The sequence below is a fragment of the Cydia splendana genome, chromosome 5 (assembly GCF_910591565.1).
Source record: "Cydia splendana chromosome 5, ilCydSple1.2, whole genome shotgun sequence".
Lineage (NCBI taxonomy): Eukaryota > Metazoa > Arthropoda > Insecta > Lepidoptera > Tortricidae > Cydia > Cydia splendana.
Window position 1 is genome coordinate 3,814,678 of NC_085964.1, and position 25,629 is coordinate 3,840,306.

General features: G+C 41.9%; 1 protein-coding gene across 1 annotated transcript; it reads right to left on the reverse strand.

Annotated features, from left to right (window-relative positions):
- Positions 1–1,561: 1,561 nt before the first annotated feature.
- LOC134790466 (uncharacterized) lies at positions 1,562–24,392 on the reverse strand. The gene is made up of 21 exons (XM_063761275.1): positions 24,249–24,392; positions 23,905–24,164; positions 23,393–23,496; positions 15,834–15,998; positions 14,763–14,927; positions 14,089–14,298; positions 11,861–12,078; positions 11,436–11,618; positions 11,020–11,348; positions 10,602–10,746; positions 10,060–10,215; positions 9,518–9,769; positions 8,379–8,603; positions 7,887–8,066; positions 7,242–7,374; positions 6,317–6,408; positions 5,864–6,000; positions 5,215–5,372; positions 2,831–2,955; positions 2,118–2,261; positions 1,562–1,710 (listed from the first exon to the last, which is right to left on the reverse strand). The coding sequence occupies exons 1-21, from the start codon at positions 24,279–24,281 to the stop codon at positions 1,573–1,575; spliced, it is 3,552 nt and encodes a 1,183-aa protein (XP_063617345.1). The 5' UTR covers positions 24,282–24,392; the 3' UTR covers positions 1,562–1,572.
- Positions 24,393–25,629: the final 1,237 nt, after the last annotated feature.

Consider the following 25,629-nt stretch of genomic DNA (forward strand, 5'->3'; position numbering starts at 1 on the left):
GAATTCCGAGAAGTGAAAAAATTATAAATCATTATATTAAAACTAAAACATATTTGATTCGCAACATTCGTTTTATTACAATAATCATCATAGGTAGGGTAGCTACAACCCTAGCGCATTCTTACGATGACGCGTTGGCACGTGACTCGAACGGCGGGCAACACAGTCTCGACTCTTTGTGCGCGTAATTATGGTATGGTACATTTCTTCTTGTCCTGAGCAGCAGGTATTATTATTAAGGTTCTGTAGGCTATTATAGCGTAGGTATTTTTGCTTTTGTTTGGGAATGAAGTATCTGTTACGTAGTAACTATTTATTAATCTGTGGTTCAGCCTCGCAAAATATTAACTATTGAGAAAATCAACTTTGCGGCACTAGTTGAGCGTAGCCTTTAGCCTCGCTTAAAATTTGCCATTAGAGGTAGATAGGAAAATGACTGAATAAGTGAGTGAATAAGAGCGAAAAAGACATCGTTCGACTCGGGCCGAGCTCATACTCGGACAACTGCTATGTGCGACAGTGCTATCTCATTCACTCCGATACAATCATCAGACAGTGTGCGCGTTATAGGTGTTGACAGCCTCTTAAAACTGCGTCGACCGTCCAATGGCGCCCTCATTAGTGAAATTGTGTTTTATAATAAACCAATTAATTTCTGTACCTACATGTACCTACTGTACATTAATCAGTATATGCAGGTATTAATATTGTTGTCCTACTTATTCCCCAACTTTTGGTCTTTGTCCGAAGTACCATTTCGTAAGTTTCGCCCCGGCCGAAAGGTTCGGCCGTTTTTTGGCCGAAACCGAAACTACAGCCGAAACATGATTTTTTGGCCGAAACTGGCCGAAACCGAAACCGAACCTTCGGTCGGACACTATCAAAAACATAATGTATGTCACAAAATAATAATTATTGTTTAAAAGTACTAGATCCACTCGTACTTACTATTCTGCCATTGCAACTTTTTTATCCAATAATAGTTTAATTTTACTTAATAACAAAAAGCTTAATTACAGTCTGAAGTAATATCATCTTGCTATCATGGACAAGGTTGCTTAAGACTTGCAAAATACTAAGTTCTTTTGGAGGCCCGCAGTAGTCACTCCCTACATTGCTTAGTAAATACACTCGTTATTCTGTTGTATACATCCATGGTGGGGGCACCATTAGTCATAGGAGAAATGCTAAGCATACTCGTATTAAGGTTGGCTATCAATATTGACTCCTTCAACTCATTATCCAAGGAACGATCCAAGGGAAAAGATCATCCGGACGAAGATGTAACCCATGGCTCAAAAATCTCCGAACATGGTTCAAGCAGAGCACACGCTCATTATTCCGCGCAGCTGTGTCTAAAGTTCGTATAGCACTCATGACAGCCGACCTCCGGTATGAGATGGCACTGGAAGAAGAAGAAGTCAATATTGAAATCACATGTAATAAACTATTATTATCTGGCATATTCCCAACAACAGTCAACGTTAAGCAGCTGCTGTCAATGCTGTCATCCACAAAGCCAGTAGCATTGCCATTGCCTGCCCCTCTACATCTTCTCATCTCTGCAACATTTTACAGTTGCTCAAAGTCAGGTTGCGGCGGCGGCTCCTGCGGCAGCGGCTCGAAGTCGCCGAGGCTGTAGCTCGGCTCCTCGTGCCGCGGCGTGGCCAGCGGCCGGTCGTACGCGTCCTTCAGGAGCTCCTGGTCGTGCTGGAAATAATACATCGATTACAGAGTTAGGTTTATGGCATTTCACTGGTTCCAACACAAAAATGATTTAAAAACAGTTTGTGATAAGTTGCGTTCAGGAAAGGCAGCATTTAAGTGCAAATCTGCACCATTGTCCGGTGTTATTATCTTATTAAAATTTAATCATAGACTTCCCATCAATACTGACAAAACGTAAGGTACCGCTATGTTGATACAGGTGTATCAGATACGGCACGAGTGAACGAACGGTAACGGCCTGGCCACGACATTGCGCGACTGGCTTCGCCTAAGGTGAAAACCATAACCATTCGTGGCCAGGCCGTAATCCCCGGTGACGGTTAGGTGGCAATATTGATACTGGGCCATGTAGTTGGAGGGGTTGGTTGGGGACATGCAGACGAGGTTACCTGGTCGGCCTGCAGCACGGAGGGCGGCGCGAGGTCGTCGAGCGAGAGCTGCGTGTTGAGCACGGACGGCGGCGCGTAGTCCGGCGCCGGCACGCTCTCCGGCGGCGGCTGCTGCTGCTGCTGCTGCTGCTGCTGCTGCTGCTGCTGCTGCTGCTGCTGCTGCTGGCAAACACAACCATTATAAGATTATAACTAAATACTTGCTTCCTTATTTTCAGATAATATTCTATTCTTTGTGCTGGGTTCTCAGAGCTCAATCATCAAGTAGACATATATATTGCACTACAAAGAATATTTTTTTTCTTTATCTAATCTGGAATTTAGTACACATAAATAGAATAGAATATAATTTATTCGTAAGCACAAACAAACGAGACAATACATAATATAAAAGAAAACACAAAATAAGATTAAAGTACCACGATATGACCCCAAATGCACGCTCGAAGGAACTCGCTCTGTATAGACGTGCTTCTCTCAACGTATTAAGCTCTCGTGTGCCACGATTATTTTTTTCAAATGGTTTCCTCGTACGCAGGTCCACGTTCCGGCACTTAAAGCCGTGCGTGCGTTTGCCTCAGACGAGGCTTAATTTCACGGACCGGCTGTTACAATTGCCTTGCGAGGCAGCTCGTTTTGTGTCGAGTGGGCCATTCTAAAATATCAGCACGTATCAGTGGACGTAATAACAATGAAAAGAGATAGCAACTCACTACAGGGAGCTCCTCAAGGCGAGGCGCGAACGCGTCGTCGCGAACGGTGTTCAACTTGGCGGCGTCTTCCGATATGTAGGCGGTCTTGTGCTCACAGCTCAGCAAGTGCGTCAGCATGTCGGTGCCTGCAAAGTAAAATGTTTGAAAAGCTGTCACTCTCTCGACAAAACTGATTCGGTCGAGCTATATGTTGAAATGAAGGTATATCTTGAAATTATACGTTGTTTCACAATTATAAAAAAAAAGGTAACTTCAGATGTTTATCAGGTAAAATACAGTTATTTTTAAGCCTCATTTAGACGGTTCAAGAATTTGCATGCGATTTTCGTTACATTGTGGTATTTGGACTCTGTAGTTAGCAAATGTATCAAATATTGCATGCAAGTTCTTTAACCATTCTAAATGGGGTTTAAATTATATAAACTTAAACTGTTATGGCATTTTCACAACACTATTAGGTACTTGCAGTGAATCTAAAATACTTTGGTTGTTCTTCTTCTAGGTTTTCGTTTTATCTTAGTATGGTCGGTACCAAGTAGCATTGCAAGCTGTATATAAGCTGTATTAAAGTTTATTTGTATACTATAAGCTGTACAGTTAGGCTGTACAAAGGCTGTATAAGCGCTTATACAGCCCTTATAAGTAAAAAAAGGGCCCAAATTATACAGCCTCTGGCGTTATTAGAGCTGTAGAGTAGCTGTATAAGCAATACATAAGCTGCATAATAGCTGCATTACAGCTATATTTCGGTGTAACAGGAAACCTTAACACTACAGATAATCTCTTATAAGTACGATATAAGAATATAAGTTTTAAATGAGTTATAAGAAAGAATTACAAGAGAATAATAATCATTTAAGAAACTAAAATGTCTTAATCTTGTTCATTCGTAATATAGTAATGGCGACAATAAAGTGTTATAGTGGATGGTAAAAGTAAAAGTAAATATTATACAGGACTTGAATGGAATATTACATTATTGTTAAGTGCGGATTATTATTTATTGTGAACCTGTGTATCTTTTCTGGCAAAATATTTACGCGCCTGCAAAATAACAAAGAGAAACCATAAGGAAAATATCAAAAATCGGTAGTTACTGTTTGTTTTTAAGGTTAGAGTATCAAAAATATTTATAAATATTAATTCTAAGGCTAAACAATTTATTTTAGCTGGTAATCATAACACGGCGTTAGTCTGCTAAATATTTGCAAGTATTTCTTTAATTATATTTACAAATACTTTTTTTTTTCAATTGTAAAATGGCGACAATTTTTAAACAGCCTACAGGATAGTTGGAGAGCATTATAATCTTAGTAGCTGTGCTGTGTAATAAATGGAGTGTCTTTTACAGCTTTTGTAATTAAAACAGCTTTATAATAGAATATTTGTATTCGTTTGGCTGTATTTCAGTTCTCCGTACATAAGTTATAATTCTCTTTACAGATCCGTATAACAAATAAAAAACCTGTACTGTAACTGTCATATATTCCTTTAGTTTTATAATACACTTATTTTCAGAAATCATTACACTACTATACTTATACGAGTGTAAAATTACGCCAAAAGATTGTTATAAGCGACTCTATCAGTAATACAGAAAAAAGCTGTACTATAGCTGCCATTTATTCATTTGGTTTTATAATACCCTTACAGACAGAAGTTATACAACTACTATTCTTATAGGAGAGTAAGATTACGCCATAAGAAATAGCTTTAAAACGGGGTTGACAGATACATTTGTACAGCTACAAGTGCCAAGTGATACTACAATACAGCCTGTATACAGCTTTTACGATAAAATTAGCTTGTAGTGTTTCACAACACTTAATGTTTTAAAACGGAGTTAACAGATACTTTTATACAGCTAAAAGTGCCAAGTGTTACTACAATACAGCCTGTATACAGCTTTTACGATAGAATTAGCTTGTAGTCTCTCACAACACTTTTAGTTTTATAGTAGATTTTTTATATTCTGATAAAGCACCCCATGCTTCCGCAGAATCCTTTATAATGATTTTATACAGCTTGAGCTGTATAATGTCTGTAAAGTACCTTTTATACAGCTTAAATCTTTTCTGACACTCTTATACGTCCCTTAAATCACTCTAAGTTCTTAATTGGCTGCTATATTGATGTTGCCGACACTTCCATGCTACTTGGGATAGGCTCGGACTCAGGGACAAATCATTTGGCGTTTTCTCCGTTTTAGTTCAACGTCCACCGGTCATTGCCGTGAGCCGGTGAGAGGCAAGCAACAAGGACCAACTCTGCTAAAATCGAAATTTCTTTATCCGCCTCTCTATTGCTTGAGCGATAGCGAGGCAGATAAGGAAATTTTGATTTTCGTTTGGCAAGGTAAAAAAAGGCCCTCAGGAAGTACTCACCCACTCGGGTAGTGTAGGAGCACACACAGTGCAGCTCGGCGGGCGCGGCCCGCGGCGCGTCCTCCAGCGAGTGCGCGCCGGCGCAGTAGCCGCTGTGCCGCAACATGGCGCGGTAGCACGAGGAAGTGAACGAGCACTTGGTACAGGATGACGATCCACTGTAAAAAAAATGAATTAGTTTTATCAAGTCAAAATGGTAAGTGGCATATCAATTAAAAATTACAACAACAATTATAAAGTCAGATTTCAACATTCAGTGTGATCCGCCATGCAGCTGCATGGGTTGTGAGATGTAGCAAGTCTTCCGGGGAACCAGAATATTAATGCAGAGGGCAGCGCTGGATAATGTGTTCCATGGTTTGGGGCTCTTCACCGCATTCACACAAGTCTAAGTACTTCCCCCCACCTGTGCAAAAAGTAGTTGCATCGGGCGTGCAACTACTTTTTGCACAGTTGATGACGCCGTGAAACCTTGTATATGGGAATTAAACAATGCGTACTCACAGGAAATGCTTGTCGCTGTCTAGAGTGGAGCCGTGTCGCACTCGCGACAGATCATGCCGTCGGGAAGGACCAGCGTCACGTCCTCGTAAGTGGCGCTCATAGTGTGGCTGTAGTCGTTCGGGCCTGGGCCTAACATGGTACTCACAGGAAATGCTTGTCGCTGTCTAGAGCCGTGTCGCACTCGCGACAAATCATGCCGTCGGGAAGGACCAGCGTCACGTCCTCGTACGTGGCGCTCATTGTGTGGCTGGAGGAGTCCTTCACTGGCGGTCGGGCCTTGGTCTAAAGAAAAAAAAAATTAATTCATTCGGTCATTGGTTCACACTTTAATTTTGCACATCATATATTGCCAACTACTGAGGTACGGTCAAATATCGCAATGTATCGAATCGCGCATACGAGTCGTCGAGACATCTAAATGGCCATTTAATTATTGCGCACATTGACAGATTTTAGAGGAATTTATACCACGAACGCTCTGGCTATGGAGGGGTCTCCCTGTCAAGGTTTTCTCAAGAAACTGCAGTGGGGTTTGTAAAAATAAAGATGACCTATGAAACCGGTTTTTATAAAAAAAATATATTTGTATGTCCTTTACCTTAGGCTTGTTGATGAGATGCTCTTCGGAGCAGAGAGGGATGGCGTTTTCAACCGTGGTGTGGTCGCGCACTTGATGCTCCTTCAACTGACCTGTAAAAACAACAGGATGACATCTAGCCGTCAAGAGGCCTAAAAAGGCCTTCTATTGTATTATATTTGGTAAAAATTCTGAGAAATAAAGTATTGCATTTGTCTTAGTAGATTTTAAATTTGTGGGTGGCTAGGCTCAGCAGAGATCTGTAAAATTTATGACCTAAGAGCCACTCCTTCACTTATTTTTCGCAGGCCAGATTAAAGGGATTTTGTCTTTTTTCGCGGGCCGGACGTGGCCCGCAGGCCGTAGTTTGGAAACCTCTGATCTAGAATATAAGTTGGTCGGATGTGAACGTGAAACCTGATAAATTTTGAAAATAAGAGTTGAAAGACTGGATAATTTGCCAACTCACCGAGGTGCACAACGAGGTGCACAAACTTGAGCACGCAGCGGTTGCAGCGTATCTCCAGTTCCTTGTCCTGGTGCTGCTGCAGGTGGTCGAGGAACAGCAGGATGTTAGCGGTCAGCTCGAGCACCTGGGTCACCTGCACTTGAAGACTGGACTAACTGAGCACTCACCGAGGTGCACAAACTTGAGCACGCAGCGGTTGCGGCGTATCTCCAGCTCCTTGTCCTGGTGCTGCTGCAGGTGGTCCAGGAACAGCAGGATGTTAGCGGTCAGCTCGAGCACCTGGGTCACCTGCACTTGAAGACTGGACTAACTGAGCACTCACCGAGGTGCACAAACTTGAGCACGCAGCGGTGGCAGCGTATCTCCAGCTCCTTGTCCTGGTGCTGCTGCAGGTGGTCGAGGAATAGCAGGATGTTAGCGGTCAGCTCGAGCACCTGGGTCACCTGCACTTGAAGACTGGACTAACTGAGCACTCACCGAGGTGCACAAACTTGAGCACGCAGCGGTTGCAGCGTATCTCCAGCTCCTTGTCCTGGTGCTGCTGCAGGTGGTCGAGGAACAGCAAGATGTTGGCGGTCAGCTCGTGCCCGTCGGCGTACACTTGGATCACCTGTATAACACAAATAATTTTATAAAAACAGACATTAGCGTCAAACATAATATAATACCCCTGTTTTTGCGTATTGAGATAAAAGTTAAAAACACGCGCGACGGCTACACCTTCCGTCGCAAGTTTCGCGCGACGCGCCATATCTTTTGTTCCCTTCTAATTTCCTGTAAAAATCGATCAAAACTGGTCGCCATTTTGAAATTTTTGTATTACAGTGCCGATCGCGTTAACTGACCTTGAGACAGTGCGGGCACTGCACGGAGTGTGAGCGTACCTGTCGCGTTAGTGGTTGGCGACTAGCGGTAGTCGCACGTGTCGCAGCTGTACGGGAGCTCGAGACATGTGGCTGACGTTAGCACTGACCTTGAGACAGTGCGGGCACTGCACGGAGTGCTGCTTGGCGTGCCTGTCGCGGTAGTGGTCGGCGAGGCGCCGCTGCGAACCGCGCGGTAGTCGCACGCGTCGCAGCCGTACGGGAGCTCGAGACATGTATGGCTGACGTTAGCACTGACCTTGAGACAGTGTGGGCACTGTACGGAGTGGTGCTTGGCGTGCTTGTCGCGGTAGTGGTCGGCGAGGCGCCGCTGCGACGACGCGCGGTAGTCGCACGCGTCGCAGCCGTACGGCAGCTCGAGGGGCAAGTGCGTCTTTTGCATGTGCGTGGCCAGAGTTAGGACGGCTGCGAACCGGACCTGTTGGATTTCCAAATGCGATTATGTTCATGAAATAATTGGAACTGTGGTGAAAGTAGTATGGCTCTCATTTTCTACCCAAATTTTAATATAAATATTTTGATTTCGCTGAGTAGCTTTTTTATAATAAAGGTCTGAAATTGCATTAAAAAATGTATTAAGTACTTGAACGGCGTGACGAAAACCGTGATAAAAAAAACCTGTATACGTTTGGAAAGGAATTCAAAGATGTGTTTGAATTGAAGTTCCGAATCTATATTAAACTTCCTGCGTAGGCATTATAGTTCAAAAGCTCTTTATTTTCGCACTTACCTCGCAGATCAGGCAAGCATACGTAAACAAGTCAGGCGTCTTGGTGTCGCTCGGGTGCTCCTGCTTGAGATGCGCCGTGAGTTCATCATCGGTCGCGAACCGTATGAGACAGTATGAACATTGGGCGGTCGAGTCCGGGGCGGAGGCAGGCGCGGGTATGGCGTGTAAGAAGAGATGCTCCATGAGGGAGATGTTGTTGGTGAACTCGATGAGGCATGTGGGGCACTGTTAATGGAAAAGAATACGTTAATTCACGCTGCTGTTACTTTAGTAAGGATAATCAGAACAGTACTTTACAACACAAAAAGTTTTTAAATGTCACCCTCTTCATCGAAAATTCTACACAATCTGAGTCTTAACAACAAACTCACCTCAACAGCAATAGACACTTTTTCCACCGGCCCCTCCCCGCCAATCTGCCCGAAGTAATACCGCTCCATCGACACAGTCTCCTCTGGCTTCATCTCCTTCTTAATATTCTTCAGCGGTATATCGTCCAGGTCGTCGTCGACGTACGAACGCACGGCTTTGCATCGAGAGTGGGGGGTAAATAAGAAACTCACCTCAACAGCAATAGAAACCTTCTCCACCGGCCCCTCCCCGCCAATCTGCCCGAAGTAATACCGCTCCATCGACACAGTCTCCTCTGGCTTCATCTCCTTCTTGATATTCTTCAGCGGTATATCGTCCAGGTCGTCGTCGACGTACGAACGCACGGCTTTGCATCGAGAGTGGGGGGTAAATAAGAAACTCACCTCAACAGCAATAGAAACCTTCTCCACCGGCCCCTCCCCGCCAATCTGCCCGAAGTAATACCGCTCCATCGACACAGTCTCCTCTGGCTTCATCTCCTTCTTGATATTCTTCAGCGGTATATCGTCCAGGTCGTCGTCGACGTACGAACGCACGGCTTTGCATCGAGAGTGGGGGGTAAATAAGAAACTCACCTCAACAGCAATAGAAACCTTCTCCACCGGCCCCTCCCCGCCAATCTGCCCGAAGTAATACCGCTCCATCGACACAGTCTCCTCTGGCTTCATCTCCTTCTTGATATTCTTCAGCGGTATATCGTCCAGGTCGTCGTCGACGTACGAACGCACGGCTTTGCATCGAGAGTGGGGGGTAAATAAGAAACTCACCTCAACAGCAATAGAAACCTTCTCCACCGGCCCCTCCCCGCCAATCTGCCCGAAGTAATACCGCTCCATCGACACAGTCTCCTCTGGCTTCATCTCCTTCTTGATATTCTTCAGCGGTATATCGTCCAGGTCGTCGTCGACGTACGAACGCACGGCTTTGCGTCGAGAGCGGGGAGTTGGCTCTTCTTTCTCTTTCTCCTTTTTCTGGTCTCGCTCTTGCTTAATCTTCGTGCGGCGGAGGGCTAGGGGTATCTGGAAGAGAGAATAGTGATAATGGAAAGAAGAATAGAAGGCTCTACCGCCATTATTGCAATATTTAAATAGAGTTTCGGGCAATGTGAAACTTGGCTTTTTAAATAAAAAACTTTTTACTACTACTTCAAAAAGGATGCTTTTCTGATGCCGGCACCACACGGCACTGCCAAATGAAGGCTACCGTCACATACCGAGCGATACACATTATAATGTAATGTGTATTGCGTATTTATCGTTCAAACCCGTCAAACTATGATGAGGCTTATACCAAAGCATTATATACTGACCTCTTCTTCATCGTCGTCGGGCACGTAAAGTGTCTTCTCCTTCTTCTTCTTACGGGGCGGAGGTTCAGGGGTTGGCTCCTTCTTTCGGCGTCCACGCTTCCCGCGTCCCGTCTCTTCTGTTGCAGATGTCGATGCCTCTTCGGTGTTCTTTGATTTCTACAAGAACACCGTTTTGATTTCAAATCATAAATTGCATTGAATCAAATTTATTTGAAGTAAAATTGTGTCTATTTTGGGTAATTTGAGCTCGTGGCACAATCGTGGCTCGTGCCATTGAGCTAGTCCGTTTATCAATATCGCTATCGGTCTTATTTTCAATTCAACAAACCTCTCAATCATTTCACTCTTTTACGCTTCCAGGAGTTTATTTTGTCGTTCGTTTTTTTTTAATTATCATAGGCAATGGCAGTTATTGAAACTTGGAAACCGGCCTGCTACATTAAACATCATTAATCATTTACAATACCTTTAATATTTATTCCTCTCTTTAGTACAAAAAAGTGTTTACTCACTTACTACTAGGAAGATCCGTAATTCCGTACCTTGCTGGGATATTTCCAGTTCTTGAATGGATTAGCTGCAATCTTGTTCAGGCGGACTGTAATAGCATCCTTGGAGTCGAATTTGGTCTGTTCCGCGATATGAAGCACAATGTTTTCGAACGCTTGCCCGGGCGAGATTCCGAACCTGCAGATTAGAAAATGAAAAAATAAGAGTAAACGGTTTTTTATACGACGATCTTTCTTACTGACTGTACTTAATGATCCACTATTCGACTGTCCATTTTTTCGTTATACCTCTCCCTCCACACCAGCTCGTCCAGGAACTGCTGTATGATCTGCCTCGACAGCAATGAGAGCGTGTTCTGGAACATCCTCGGCACGATCCTCCTCAGGTACTCCATGATGTTGGCGTTGCTGTTCCTGGCCGGGGTGTCCGTGTGACAGAGACAGCACTCACCTCTCCCTCCACACCAGCTCGTCCAGGAACTGCTGTATGATCTGCCTCGACAGCAATGAGAGCGTGTTCTGGAACATCCTCGGCACGATCCTCCTCAGGTACTCCATGATGTTGGCGTTGCTGTTCCTGGCCGGGGTGTCAGTGTGCGAGGACGATTGGTGGACATTCTTGAAGCCCATGGACACTAGGGTGCCCTTGTCGACGGTCAGGTCCGTAAGGATGACAGAGGACGGGTGGACCCAAGTGACGAGGGGTTCGAGGATTTTTTGGAAGCGCTTTTTGTAGTTTTTCTCGTGCTCGGCTAGTGGTTCAACGGCGCGGAGGCGGATCTGAAATATATAAGAATGTTATTATTGGTGTCTTTGATATCGTTGACAATTCGTGTGTAACTATAATAATTTTATGACTATTCTCACCAGTTTGTCGGCAGGGTCCAGCACGCCCAGCACCTCCACCTTGACTTGGCGCTGGGTTCCATCGTGGCTGGTGGTTCCGAGCGAAATAACGCCCACCTCGACCTTCTTTCCGGCGCCGCCGAGTAAGCTCATGTGTTGGTGGATGGCTGAAGTGCACACTGCTCGCAACCAGGTGAATAGACCCTGGAAAAAAATAGAATAGATATTAGGTTCTTAATATCAAGTTATCAACCGAGAAACACTACTAGAAAGCTCCAAAACGACCAGTATAATTTCAGTAAATTTCGTCCCACTGAACTGGCCGAAGCACTAGGCTATACTGCCTTGTCATACGCAGTGGGACGGTAGCGCACTGCTCTTGTCCAACGGTTCTAAACCGAAAATAACCTATGCTAAACTTGAAAATATTAATAAAGTTACCTTACCTTGACATAGAGATTGTCCACTTTAACCCATTGCACGACGTTCTGCACATTAGTCTGGCAGGCCCAATGGTAGACCAGCTTCAGAAGCACGCTCGGAGGGAAGGTAGCTCCCTCAAAGATGGAACTGCAAAATACGGACACGAAGCGAGTCGGGCAGCATTCGGAGATCCAGACGTAGCCGCCGGAGAACGGGAACTTGGATACGTCGGAGTACATGCCTGAAAATAAATGGGTATTATTAGCTGTTCAGAGACACAAATATAACTGGGTTTCCTCAGATTTGTCATAATTTGGACTGGGTCTTCTTTTTTTACATACTCTCCCACCAAGCTCCAACCATATGAGCAATTTTATATTTGTAATTTTTTTAAAGGACTGTCGCGCATGAGAGGAGGCCTGTGCCCAGCAGTCAGACGTTTAAAGGCTGAATCATATTATATAATTTTGTTAAGGTGACTGGAGATATACGAGATTTTCGTGAAGATGTCCGAAGTTTTTGCATGTTTACTGTAGCATTGGCAACTTAGCCATATTTGCGATTATCCTCGAATAGGTGCTCCGTAAACGCGCAGCTTAATGGTCAAAGATAGTGTATTATTTATTTATGTTGATCTTACCGAGCTTGAGCTTATTGCCTTGATGTATCACGCACCACTGCTCCGACCGCACCAGGCCCTGCTGGATGAGCCACTCGGTGAACTTCATGGGAGTGTGCATGAGCACAGACTTCACTTTGCTATCGAGGGTTGAACGGGTCCTTAGCTGTAGTATGACTTACCCAGCTTGAGCTTGTTGCCTTGATGTATCACGCACCACTGCTCCGACCGCACCAGGCCCTGCTGGATGAGCCACTCGGTGAACTTCATGGGAGTGAGCATGAGCACAGACTTCACTTTGCTATCGAGGGTTGAACGGGTCCTTAGCTGTAGTATGACTTACCCAGCTTGAGCTTGTTGCCTTGATGTATCACGCACCACTGCTCCGACCGCACCAGGCCCTGCTGGATGAGCCACTCGGTGAACTTCATGGGAGTGTGCATGAGCACAGACTTCACTTTGCTATCGAGGGTTGAACGGGTCCTTTAGCTGTAGTATGACTTACCACGCTTGAGCTTGTTGCCTTGATCTATCACGCACCACTGCTCCGACCGCACCAGGCCCTGCTGGATGAGCCACTCGGTGAACTTCATGGGAGTGAGCATGAGCACAGACTTCACTTTGCTATCGAGGGTTGAACGGGTCCTTAGCTGTAGTATGACTTACCCAGCTTGAGCTTGTTGCCTTGATGTATCACGCACCACTGCTCCGACCGCACCAGGCCCTGCTGGATGAGCCACTCGGTGAACTTCATGGGAGTGTGCATGAGCACAGACTTCACTTTGCTATCGAGGGTTGAACGGGTCCTTAGCTGTAGTATGACTTACCCAGCTTGAGCTTGTTGCCTTGATGTATCACGCACTACTGCTCCGACCGCACCAGGCCCTGCTGGATGAGCCACTTGGTGAACTTCATGGGAGTGTGCATGAGCACAGACTTCACTTTGCTATCGAGGGTTGAACGGGTCCTTAGCTGTAGTATGACTTACCCAGCTTGAGCTTGTTGCCTTGATGTATCACGCACCACTGCTCCGACCGCACCAGGCCCTGCTGGATGAGCCACTCGGTGAACTTCATGGGAGTGTGCATGAGCACAGACTTCACTTTGCTATCGAGGGTTGAACGGGTCCTTAGCTGTAGTATGACTTACCCAGCTTGAGCTTGTTGCCTTGATGTATCACGCACCACTGCTCCGACCGCACCAGGCCCTGCTGGATGAGCCACTCAGTGAACTTCATGGGAGTGTGCATGAGCACAGACTTCACTTTGCTATCGAGGGTTGAACGGGTCCTTAGCTGTAGTATGACTTACCCAGCTTGAGCTTGTTGCCTTGATGTATCACGCACCACTGCTCCGACCGCACCAGGCCCTGCTGTATGAGCCACTCGGTGAACTTCATGGGAGTGTGCATGAGCACAGACTTCACTTTGCTATCGAGGGTTGAACGGGTCCTTAGCTGTAGTATGACTTACCCAGCTTGAGCTTGTTGCCTTGATGTATCACGCACCACTGCTCCGACCGCACCAGGCCCTGCTGGATGAGCCACTCGGTGAACTTCATGGGAGTGTGCATGAGCACAGACTTCACTTTGCTATCGAGGGTTGAACGGGTCCTTAGCTGTAGTATGACTTACCCAGCTTGAGCTTGTTGCCTTGATGTATCACGCACCACTGCTCCGACCGCACCAGGCCCTGCTGTATGAGCCACTCGGTGAACTTCATGGGAGTGTGCATGAGCACAGACTTCACTTTGCTGTCAAGAGCCGAGCGGTCGGCGGGTGGTTGCGTGTCTTTAGCGCGGAGGTAGGGGCGAGCGACCACAACCAGCGATGGGAATGTTTTGCCTAAGAAAAAAAAATATGTTTATTCTAAAAGTTTGCACATAGGTGAAACTAATTGAAATAGAAAGTGGCTTAGTAAATTTTTGTTTTTATAGCATGTTGCTAGCCTAGCGACAAGGGAATTTCTAGAAACTTATGGACAGGATAGGCCAAAGGTATGGTGCCATCCACTGCCACCTTTTCGAGAGAGGGCGCCATACCTTTGGCCTACTGTCGAGTAGATGGCGATACTTTTTGATATTTGACAAATTTAACACATATCAGTGAAAAAATAAGGATCAAAGTCAAATGGCGTTCTAAAAGTTTTAGTCATTTGTGTCGAAAGATGGCAGCTTAGTAAATGTACTGACTACATAATTTACTTTGACAATATTCCTCTATTTCAAATTCTCTTTGCCCATAATCTCACTTATTTTGTTAAAATAACGTACATATAAATTTAATTATAATAAATATTGAGATCTCACCTTGCAGCTTATTAAAGGACACTTCCCTGGAGTCGGCCACGTTCTTGTTGCCATCATCCTTGGTTAGGTCGACGATGGCCGTGGTCTTGGTGGCGCTGCCGGTGAGCAGCCCTCCGATGGCAGTGGCTTCGGAGGGACGCACGTTCGTGACCACGCTGTGCACATCTAGTTGAGAAAATTTATAATTAATGTCCCATCATTTTTAAGAAGAAGAAGGAATACATTTATTTTAACACCACAACAAAGTACATGAAAAAAAAGAAAAGCATGCAGACATAAAAGACATTTGGACGCTAAAATAGGATCCCCACTCAGCATAATGCCGCGGCAAACCGTGGCGCTGGTGTTCTGTGGGGACCTGACTTAATCTAAAGTTGATGGCGACGCGTACGCCAACGACACACAAATAAATTTACATTGATATAAAAAACACAAACATTATTATTTATACAAGAAGATTTTTCAGTTTCTATGGCCAATTGGTCACCAATCCTGTTATCAGGGTAACTTAATGGTACCATAACAAATTCTGCCAAGTTTTTATTGCTACGTTCTTAGGGCTGTGCCCTCACCGCCTTGTGGTAGTTTTTGACATTTTTAAGTTCATTGTAATATGCCTAAATTGAAGAATTAAGATCCTTGTGACTTCCAACCCAAGATTTCACCACAACAAAATTAGAGTCTGTGCGGAAAGAAAACAGTTGTGGGATTGATATTGATATTTATTCAGGGAAGGCCTTTACCCAAACGGGGTCCCTGGATCCATACCTCAAGAAAGGAGAAAAATCAACAAAAACAACAACAGTATAAAAACATATTTTAGCCGAATCTAAAAAATAAAAATTCAAATGATATAATTTGTAAGAGGTATGGAAATAAAGAGGCTATAATAATTTATTCAGGGATAATTTTACAGCATTACAGCTAGCGCCAATGCGCTGTAAAACTAAATATGTTTTAGTAATTATATGATGAATATGGGGCCCAATATGTTCCATGACTCTTCTTGTTCCGACCAGACTCTAACAAGTATTATCAGTGAAATAAAAGCAGATTCATATGTATACTTACTTGATGGTGCAAGAGTCTTATCCTTGGTCTTGGTGCTATCCTTGTCTTTCTTATTCTCCTTGTCCTTCTCCTTATCTTTCTTCTTCTTCTTGTGGCGCGGCTCCAAGTCTCTATCGGGAGACGGAGAGTAGTCACGGTCTTCTTCTTTATTCTTTTTGGGGCGACCTGATTTGCAGTACAATATATTAATAAAGGCACTCAGCAAAGCACAATGTAAAAGATTAAGCATACCTCAAAGAGCCATGGAAAGACGCATCTTAAAGAAAAAAAGAATAGACAAAATAAGTAGCAAGAATTTAAGAGATAGGCTTTACTGATGTTACATACAAAACAAAACAACTGAAATGGAAGTGGGCTGGACATACTATTAGAGGAGGAGAAAAATGAAGCAAAACTGTAACACTCTGGCACCCTAGAGGGCACAAAAGAAACAGAGGCAGGCAGTTTAAAAGATGGTCCGATGAAATCGAAGACATGGCTGGAAGGACTAAAACATGGACCAGATTAGTGCAAAATAAGGAAGAGTGGGGAAGATTGGGGGAGGCCTTTGCCCAAAGGCACACATAATCGGTTATCGTAGATTAAGGAAAACTATAGATATAATGTATGCGGAGTGAAATTTGGACAAAGTTTGTATATATAAAATATAGAAACACAAAAATCTAAATAAAAAATATGTGTTGCCAATGTAAAGTCAATATATCTGTCAATCAGTTTGGTAAGTCTCATAAAGATTGGGTGTTTAATTTTGTAATTATGGTAAATCAACAAGAATGCCGTCGTCAAACAGTATGTAATTTCTATAGTAGCCATCCCCTATGGCCGAAATCAAAGGTGGTGGAACATTTTGTGCAAATGGGTGAGAGTCGAAGCACTATTTACAATATTCTGGGCCATGTTGCATAACAAACTACAACTAATATTACAAGCGGAACTCCTTTTTTAATTAGTGAAATTAGAAAAGGAGTTCCGCTTGTAATATTAGTTGTAGTTTGTTATGCAACATGGCCCTGGCTAGTGTCCGACCGAAACATGTTTTTTTGCCGAAACCGAAACCGAATGTTCGGCTTTGGCTCTAGTTTCGGCCGAAACAGAAACCGAACCTTTTGTAGACTTGTTAAAATCGTTGAAAAAATTACATAAAACCGCTTTTTCACACATATTATGGGGCTGTCAACACCCAATGTCCTTGAAATTGATGTTACTTAAGCAGTTTTTTAAGAAAATTACTAGAGTTAGACCAAGATAATTCTGCAACGATTTTGATAACACACGCAGTGCAAGTGTTATTTTAAACGTCAAAACTTTTATGAAATTATGACGTATAAATAACATTTGCACTAGTTGCACTGCGTGTGCTATCAAAATAATTGCTGAATTTTCTTGGTCTAACTCTATTCATTAACCAGTCAAGCTAACATGTAGATACAGGGTCAACCAAAAAGGCGAGCGCAGCGAGCGCGAATTTTTTGTTAACAATATCGCAAGGCCGGGTATCGATCTTCACCTGGGCCTAAACGTCCGAAGTGCCCCAGTGAGGCAAACTTTCATGCGAAGTCAAAGCCGTGCTTCAGGCTTCAGGATAAGTAGCACAGTCTGCAATGTAGCATATAAGACTCCAACCAATGTCCATTGTATTAAAAAGCGAGATTATTCCTTGAGCGCTGGTGGCCTAGCGATAAGAGCGTGCGACTTTCAATCCGAAGGTCGCAGGTACAAACAACGGCACGTACCAAAGAGTTTTTCGGAACTTATATACGAAATATCATTTGATATTTACTATTTGCTTTTCGGTGAAGGAAAAACATCGTGAGGAAGCCGGACTAGTCCCGATAAGGCCTAGTTTACTCTCTGGGTTCGAAGGTCAGTCTGGTGGCAGTCGCTTTCGTAAAAACTAGTGCTTACGCTAATTCGTGGGATTAGTTGTCAATTGGACCCCAGGCTCCCTTGAGCCGTGGCAAAAATTCCGGGATTACGCGAGGAAGATGATGAGTTTTTTTATTATTCCTTTGCCCAGGCCCAGTAACATGCGACAGTGCTATCTCATTTACTCCGATACAATTAGACAGTGTGCGCGTTATAGGTATTAACAGCCTCTTAATACTGCGTCGACCGTCTTAGTGGCGCCCTCATTAGTGGAATTGTGTTTTATAATAAACCAATTAATTTCTGTACCTATACATGAATCAGTATACCTATGTAGGTACATATTAATATTGTTGTCCTACTTATTCCCCAACTTTTGGTCTTTGTCACATAGTTTAGTTTCATAGTTAAAAACCCTACACTATAACGAATTGGAAGCCATCGTATGATAAATAGAGAATATAAATATATACACACAAACACACATACACACACACACACACACACACACACACACACACACACTCACGCATACATACATGCGCGCGCTAGCTATAAATTAGGTTAAGTTAGTTAAATATGTAATATTATTAAGTATATTAAGTTCGAAATAATTTTATAGCATGTCTTATATTTTTATTTTTTATTTTATTTTTAGGCACACAAAACAGATAACATTTATTACATGGAATAATTCTTTTTAGAGCAGGTTTTTGGTTGGGAATGCCATCCAAAGCATGTATGCACATCATGAAACAAATATTAGAGCGAAAACTACAACTATACTAAAACTAACTTAATTACACAATAATACAATTTTAGGCACAAAACATAATAATTCACATAATGAAACTTAATGTAATGGTGATCGATGGCAAAGAACTTCCATAACCTGTTTCCGAAAGATTGCAAATCTTGAGTTGAATATATCAATATGGCTATGTTTAGATACCAGGTCGTTGTACAGACGGCACATTCTTACAATAGGGTTGTAAAATGAAGTATTATTTTTATACACTTGTAGAGCAAAAGTCTTTGGGGCACGGGACCTGAACCGGGGGGTATTAAATGTAACTAGGGACAGAATATTGGGAGATACAATTTTGGAGTGGAGAACTTTGTGGAGAAATAGCATGTCATGAAGAAGACGGCGTGATTCAAGGGAGTAAACATTGAATGTGCGCAATCGTTCGACATAATCCTTGCGTATAAGATCACGGTTGTAGCGGTATGACAAAAGCTTGAGACACCTTTTCTGAACTTTCTCGATATTATTGGAATGTAAAGAGTAGTACGGTGACCACACATTACACCCGTACTCAAGAACACTACGGACAAGACTATGAAAGAGTGTTAACAAGCTTTTTGGTTTTTTAAAGTCTTTGGTGATTCGGAGAATAAATCCAAGCATTTGGTTAGCTTTTTTTGTGATGTACTCGTAATGATATTTAAAGTTTAACTGTTCGTCAAACCAAATACCGAGATCTTTAGCTAACTCTCTGCGTGAAAGTTTCTGATCGGCTATGGCGTAATCGTAATATATTTTTTGTTTTTTCTTCGAAAAAGTTATCGCGAAGCATTTCTCCACATTTAGGAACATACGATTATTAGCGCACCAGTTTGAAATAACATTTAAGTCATCCTGCAGCAGTAAACAATCTACGGTACTGTTTATTGCTTTGTATATTTTCAGATCATCTGCGTAAAATAGAGAGGGGCAAGACAATCGTTCTGCCAGATCATTTATAAAAACAATAAACAGCAACGGCCCCAAGTGTGACCCTTGAGGTACTCCTGAGGTTAAAGGTACAGGAGCAGACAAAGATACTCGAAATAAATGATTTTTTTTTTTTTTTTTTTTAAAGATCCGTTGACAGCTGCAAGTTGGCTCCTGTTGTTCAAGTAGGAACATATCCACCTGAACAAATTACCATGTAATCCGTATAGTGCGAGCTTGTGACAAAGGATGTTATGGTCCACTTTATCAAAGGCCTTAGAAAAGTCCGTATATATGGTATCGACCTGACCTCTATCCGCAAAGCTAGTACATAGATAATTTTTGTATTCCAATAAATTTGTTACTGTAGACTTATTTTTTACGAACCCGTGTTGCTTATCAGATATGACTGTTCTAAAGTGGCTATATAAGTTTACATAGACTTTAGTAATTATAAGTAACATACTTTGTTGTAACATACTAAATTATATTATGGATTGTACCCTCTCAAATTATGGAAGAGCGGGGCCTTCTGCCACAAGTATATTTTATACTTAAAAGAAGGTTCCAACCTTATTACTATTGTAATGGAAATTGTAACCCTTAATAAACAATTTTTCATTTTTCATTTTTCATAGTACGAAGTACCATTTCGTAAGTTTCGGCCCGGCCGAAAGGTTCGGCCATTTTATGGCCGAAACCGAAACTACAGCCGAAACATGATTTTTTGGCCGAAACTGGCCGAAACCGAAACCGAACCTTCGGTCGGACACTAATTCTGGCGTCCTTTGCCTTGAAAAAACCACTGCTAGAAAGCCTGGTTCTGGAAACTATTCCAGCTTGAGCAAGGTTTCTGAGAGAGCTCGATTAAAGAAAATTACGGCCGGCCGTGTCGCAAAATCTTATAGAGAGCTCGGAAGAAAATTTAAAACTGACGGCAAAACTGTTAAAAAATATCTTAAAGACATGGGCATCGATAAGCGATGTAGAAAAGTTAAGCCCACTGTCTCTGAAAACCAAGAAATCACTCAGAAAGTACGGCAGCGTAAATTAGTCAAAGAAATATTTTACGCTAAAAACAATGCCACTTGCGTTATGGATGACGAGTCATATTTCACGTTAGATGGAAACGAGTGGCAAGGCAATTACTATTTTGAGAACACCAATGGTCCAACCGATGAGAACGTGAAATATGTTGAGCATACAAAATTTCCTAAAAAAGTTTTGCTATGGCTTGCCATCAGTCGACGCGGAATGTCTAAGCCTGTATTCTTTGAGTCAGGTTTAGCTGTAAACGCCGACCGCAACATAGAGCGTTGTTTGCCATTAGTGCGGGATTTCATAAATACGAGTCATAGAGGAGAAAATGTAGTGTTTTGGCCAGACTTAGCCTCAAGCCATTATTCCAAAAAAACCCTTAGCAAAATGGCGGAGTTAAACATCCCATACGTACCGAAGACATCAAATCCACCTAATGTTCCGCAACTTCGCCCTATAGAAGATTTTTGGGCAAATCTAAAGAGGCAAGTATATTGCAATAATTTTCGTCCCAAAAATGTACATTTTCATTCGAAAAATAAAATCGGAGCTGAATAAAATGACGACATCTGTGTTTTCGACAGCGATGGACAAAGTACCACAGAACTGCCGTAAAGCATCTCGCATGGGAGTAAACTATTTTTTACATTAAGCCTTGATATATACAATTATACATTATTATAAGAACATCATCATCATCATCATCATTTCAGCCTATATACGTCCCACTGCTGGGCACAGGCCTCCTCTCATGCGCGAGAGGGCTTGGGCTATAGTCCCCACGCTAGCCCAATGCGGATTGGGGACTTCACATACACCTTTGAATTTCTTCGCAGATGTATGCAGGTTTCCTCACGATGTTTTCCTTCACCGAAAAGCTAGTGGTAAACATCAAATGATATTTCGTACATAAGTTCCGAAAAACTCATTGGTACGAGCCAGGATTTGAACCCGCGACCTCCGGATTGAAAGTCGGACGTCATATCCACTCGGCCACCACCGCTCCATAATTATAAGAACATAATTATTTTAAAAAAGAATGGTGTTTTTTTTATTTAAAACAATATTGAACTTTGTCCAAATTTCACTCCGCATATGTTAGTATAAAATTGTATTTCTGATATAAGGCTATAAATATTAATAAAGAATGCTATAAGACGTGAAAATAATAAGCCTAAATTTAAAACTATGTTAAAAAAACACTACCATAATTTAATTACATACTACAGTAAAACCTGGATAATTGCAATTTCAAGGGACCAGCATTTTTTAGTCAATTAACCAGGTTTTTCATTTAAGCAGGTCGTGCCAATAAACGAGGTTCAAAAATTCGTTGTGTCAATTATAGAGGTTTTCATTAATAGAGGTTGCGTTCTGACAAATTTCTTTTATGGAGGTGCAAATAACCATTGAAAGTAGATTTCCAAGCTTACTTTCTGGGTTTCTGGTCTATGACTTGCACTTTTATACTACCTACATTAATTACTACTTTTTAAAAAATTCCCTTGAATTGTAGAAGAAAGTTTTATTGGAATGTAAAAAGCATACTTTGTTTTTGATTTAATCAAAACTATTTCACCTACCTACCTATTTGGCTGTGATAGATATTAGATACCCAATAAATAAATTGAATTCTGGATGAAGATTTAAAATAAAATGATCATTGCTATTAAAATATTGTTTCTGCTGTCTACAACTACATTATTTCAATTACAGAGGTTATCAATAAGTCTCGTTTCAATAATAGAGGTAATAAGAAGAGCTAAAATAACGGATTTTTTTAGCACAGTGTCAATTATAGAGGTCTTAGTTGCGATGTGGTCAATTACAGAGGCAAAATTACGAAAAGCACTAAAATCTAAATTGCAATTATAGAGGTTCCAAACTTTCAATTATAGAGGCATTTTGGTCTCAAGGGACCGGGACCGGACCTTTGGTTGCACTTATTGAGGTTTTCCATTTATCCAGGTGCCAATTAACCAGGTTTCACTGTATAAGTTATTAAGTTAATAACTAGAGACTGATGACCCCACATTCAAACTCATTGTTGAGTTTTGCGGGGCTATGCCTACTTTTAAGAATAACTCTGTATTTTATTAAAAACAAAAAGCCATTATATTGTTGTATATCTCTGTTTGTATACCATTTGTCAGACGACCGGTCTGGCCTAGTGGGTAGTGACCCTGCCTGTGAAGCCGATGGTCCTGGGTTCGAATCCCAGTAAGGGCATTTATTTGTGTGATGACACAGATATTTGTTCCTGAGTCATGGTTGTTTTCTATGTATTTAAGTATTTATGCATTATATATATCGTTGTCTGAGTACCCTCAACACAAGCCTTCTTGAGCTTACTGGGGGACTTGGTCAATCTGTGTAAGAATGTCCTATAATATTTATTTATTTATTTATTATTTATTATTTGTCAGACCAAACAGGTCACATGGACATGGCAGGCTAGAATTGTTATGGGTATAAGCTAGCAAATAAAAACCTTACTTAACATAAATGTTGCATTAGTAAAAAAAAGTTGTGACAGTTTTGAATGATTCACAGTTAGTTTCATTAGACTTATATCGACCGGGATATGGACCGTGATTACCTTTTGTATAGGTAATCACAATCAAAGGTAGTCCATATCCTGGTCAATATAAGTCTAGAAAATTGTAAAAGCCTTTAATATTTCTGGGTAACAAAACTTAATCTTGGGTTTTAACTTAATTATCTATCTCGTAAGTTCCTCCAGAACCCTCCTAAGAGGTATAGGCCTCTTCCAGATTCTTTCAGTTTTTTCAGTCTTGGGCCGCCCATATCCAGTTGGCCCCTGCTATTTTAATTATATCATCAGACCAGCATGCCAATGGCCGTCTTCTCTTCCTTTTTCCATCTGGACATTTAGAATTTACAATAAGTCTAGTGAAAAAAAGTTGTGAGTTTGTACCTCTTTTGCCAGTCCTACTTCCTTCCTTGGAGATGGAGAGGGAGCGAGATCTAGATCGAATGATCTCTGCGCTCTGTCTCTCCAGATCCTTCAGTACTGGTTGCCTGGAAAACGTGAATTGAGCAATTATGAATTACAAAAGCACACAAAATGTGGTGCTGCAGACAGACTGACTGACACACAAACAGACATTGGCGTATAACACCCCTCTTTTAGGGTTAAAAACAAACCAATAAATTAATTTCAAAAATAGAAATAAGGTTCAAAGCATGCTATGGCTTGTAAAGCAATTAAACAACCTAAGAATGTATTCACAAAATTCCAGGACAAGACCTAGATTTTCATTTGTCAGTATGGTTCGCACTGGAATAGAAACTTCCAAGAGCATGGCCTAAACACAAACAATCGTCTATTCTATACCAAAAACTTTGTTATAGAAGTGTAATTTTTTGTTGATATTTATCACTTTGTAATGAGTTTTGACTTTACAAATTACAATGAAATGTACTCACTTCCCAAGCAACTGGTATGCAGTAAACTGGTCGCCGTTATACACAATCTGTCCACCGGTATCTTTCACCAGATCGTCAATCTTGGTTTGAATGCTCTTGTACTCGTCGTCGGCATTCTTATAGGCATTCAGTTGACATTCAGAGAGCTCCTCCTCCCAACACTCGAGCTCTAACGTGGGAACATCAGGCCCAAAGTAAGTACGCTTGTACAGGTCAGCTTCAATTATCTCGGGCTGAGGCACAGGCACGGGACTCACCTCCTAAAACAAAAATGTTTGTTTACGACTTCACGCCGAGGGAGACTTGTCGGCTTTTAGGTAATAGGGATTCTAAAGAAACTGTACCTCTGAATCCACCTTCATCTTTTTTAACTTCATCGCAAGGGTATCCTCCAGGCACTATGCGGTAAACATAATAAACATTAGCGAAATATGCGCTGAAATTACGGGACACCTAAAATTTGTAATGTAATTGTAATACAGCGTCAGTCAAAGTCAAGCTAATGGCGATTTTGAATGAATGAATGAAAGGAACGGAAATGAAGTTCGAGAACGAATGTGTATTGCTAGCATAGAAGGTAGGATCGCATAGAAGTGGTATACGCGTGCCTCCGTGAGGGACAAAACATACGCAAATGCGACACTGTGATTGGTCGAATTCATTTGTTGCCCACCATTCTCCATACTAATAAAAAGGTGGAGAGCAAACAAAAAGTGAGACTGTGACAACGACAAGCAATAATACCGCTTTCTCTGCTACTCCTACTGAAAGATACATAAGACTATCCCGTTCTGTCAGTTACCCCCACCACTCATGCCAGATCCAGGTATATCCTAGATTCATGATTGCTAGTAGTCGGGACCAAAGAGAATATAATCACTACGTTTTAAGAGACGGGACTTCCATACTAGCGGGTTGATTAGTCTGTGTGTATGTTTGGTGTTCCAATCATTACCAACATGTATGACAAAGAAATGTCAAAGAACAATAGTACCAACATAACAGACTTAAATAGTGTAGTATGCCACACGCTTGCGTATTTTATCGATATAGATAAATTGGGTAGGGTTGAAACATGGGCTCCTGTCAACAAATTTCGTACTAGAAATCAGGTTAGAATCGAGTCCACACTTAAGTCGTATGTTATATATAGTGTGGACTTTTAGTGGACTAATACATGGTTGGACTTAAATGTGAACACGATTTTTATTTGTTAAAATAAAAATATGTAATTTTTTTTTAATAAATAAATATTGTTAATTTTGTTAATTTAAAATACATCTCTACGGTCCGACGGTCCACAGGTAACAGAAGAAAATGTGTGTTCACCTGATTATTTTTTTTTCTACTTATATATAATATTCTTGAATAATAAAATTAAGTCTTCCTTTACAACTTATTTGCGCCACTGCCTGCATCTGAAAACATTTAATAATTAAAACAGAGACACATACTTTTTCTTATATTTTAGGTTAAAATCTTAAATAATAGAGAATATCACGCAAAACTCTGCGTAGGTAGCGCCACTACCATCTGTCACAATCTGGGGGTCTACCGCGAAACAAGAAAACCGAAATTTCGTTATCCTCTCTATCACTCTTGCATATTCGAGCGATAAAAAGGCAGATAACTAAATTTCGATTTTTGCGCTTACCAGTACCAACCATTACTTAAGACCTTGTTAACAAACCGCCTTGATGCATCAATATCATAATAATTTATTGT

Excerpts from the sequence above, each read along its gene's own strand:
- LOC134790466 (XM_063761275.1), bottom strand. The coding sequence starts at position 24,281 with ATGAAGTTAAAAAAGATGAAGGTGGATTCAGAG. Across the intron at positions 23,497-23,904 it reads GCATACCAGTTGCTTGGGAA|GCAACCAGTACTGAAGGATC; the intron begins GTGAGTACATTT and ends CACGTTTTCCAG. Across the intron at positions 2,956-5,214 it reads CTCCTACACTACCCGAGTGG|GCACCGACATGCTGACGCAC; the intron begins GTGAGTACTTCC and ends TTTACTTTGCAG.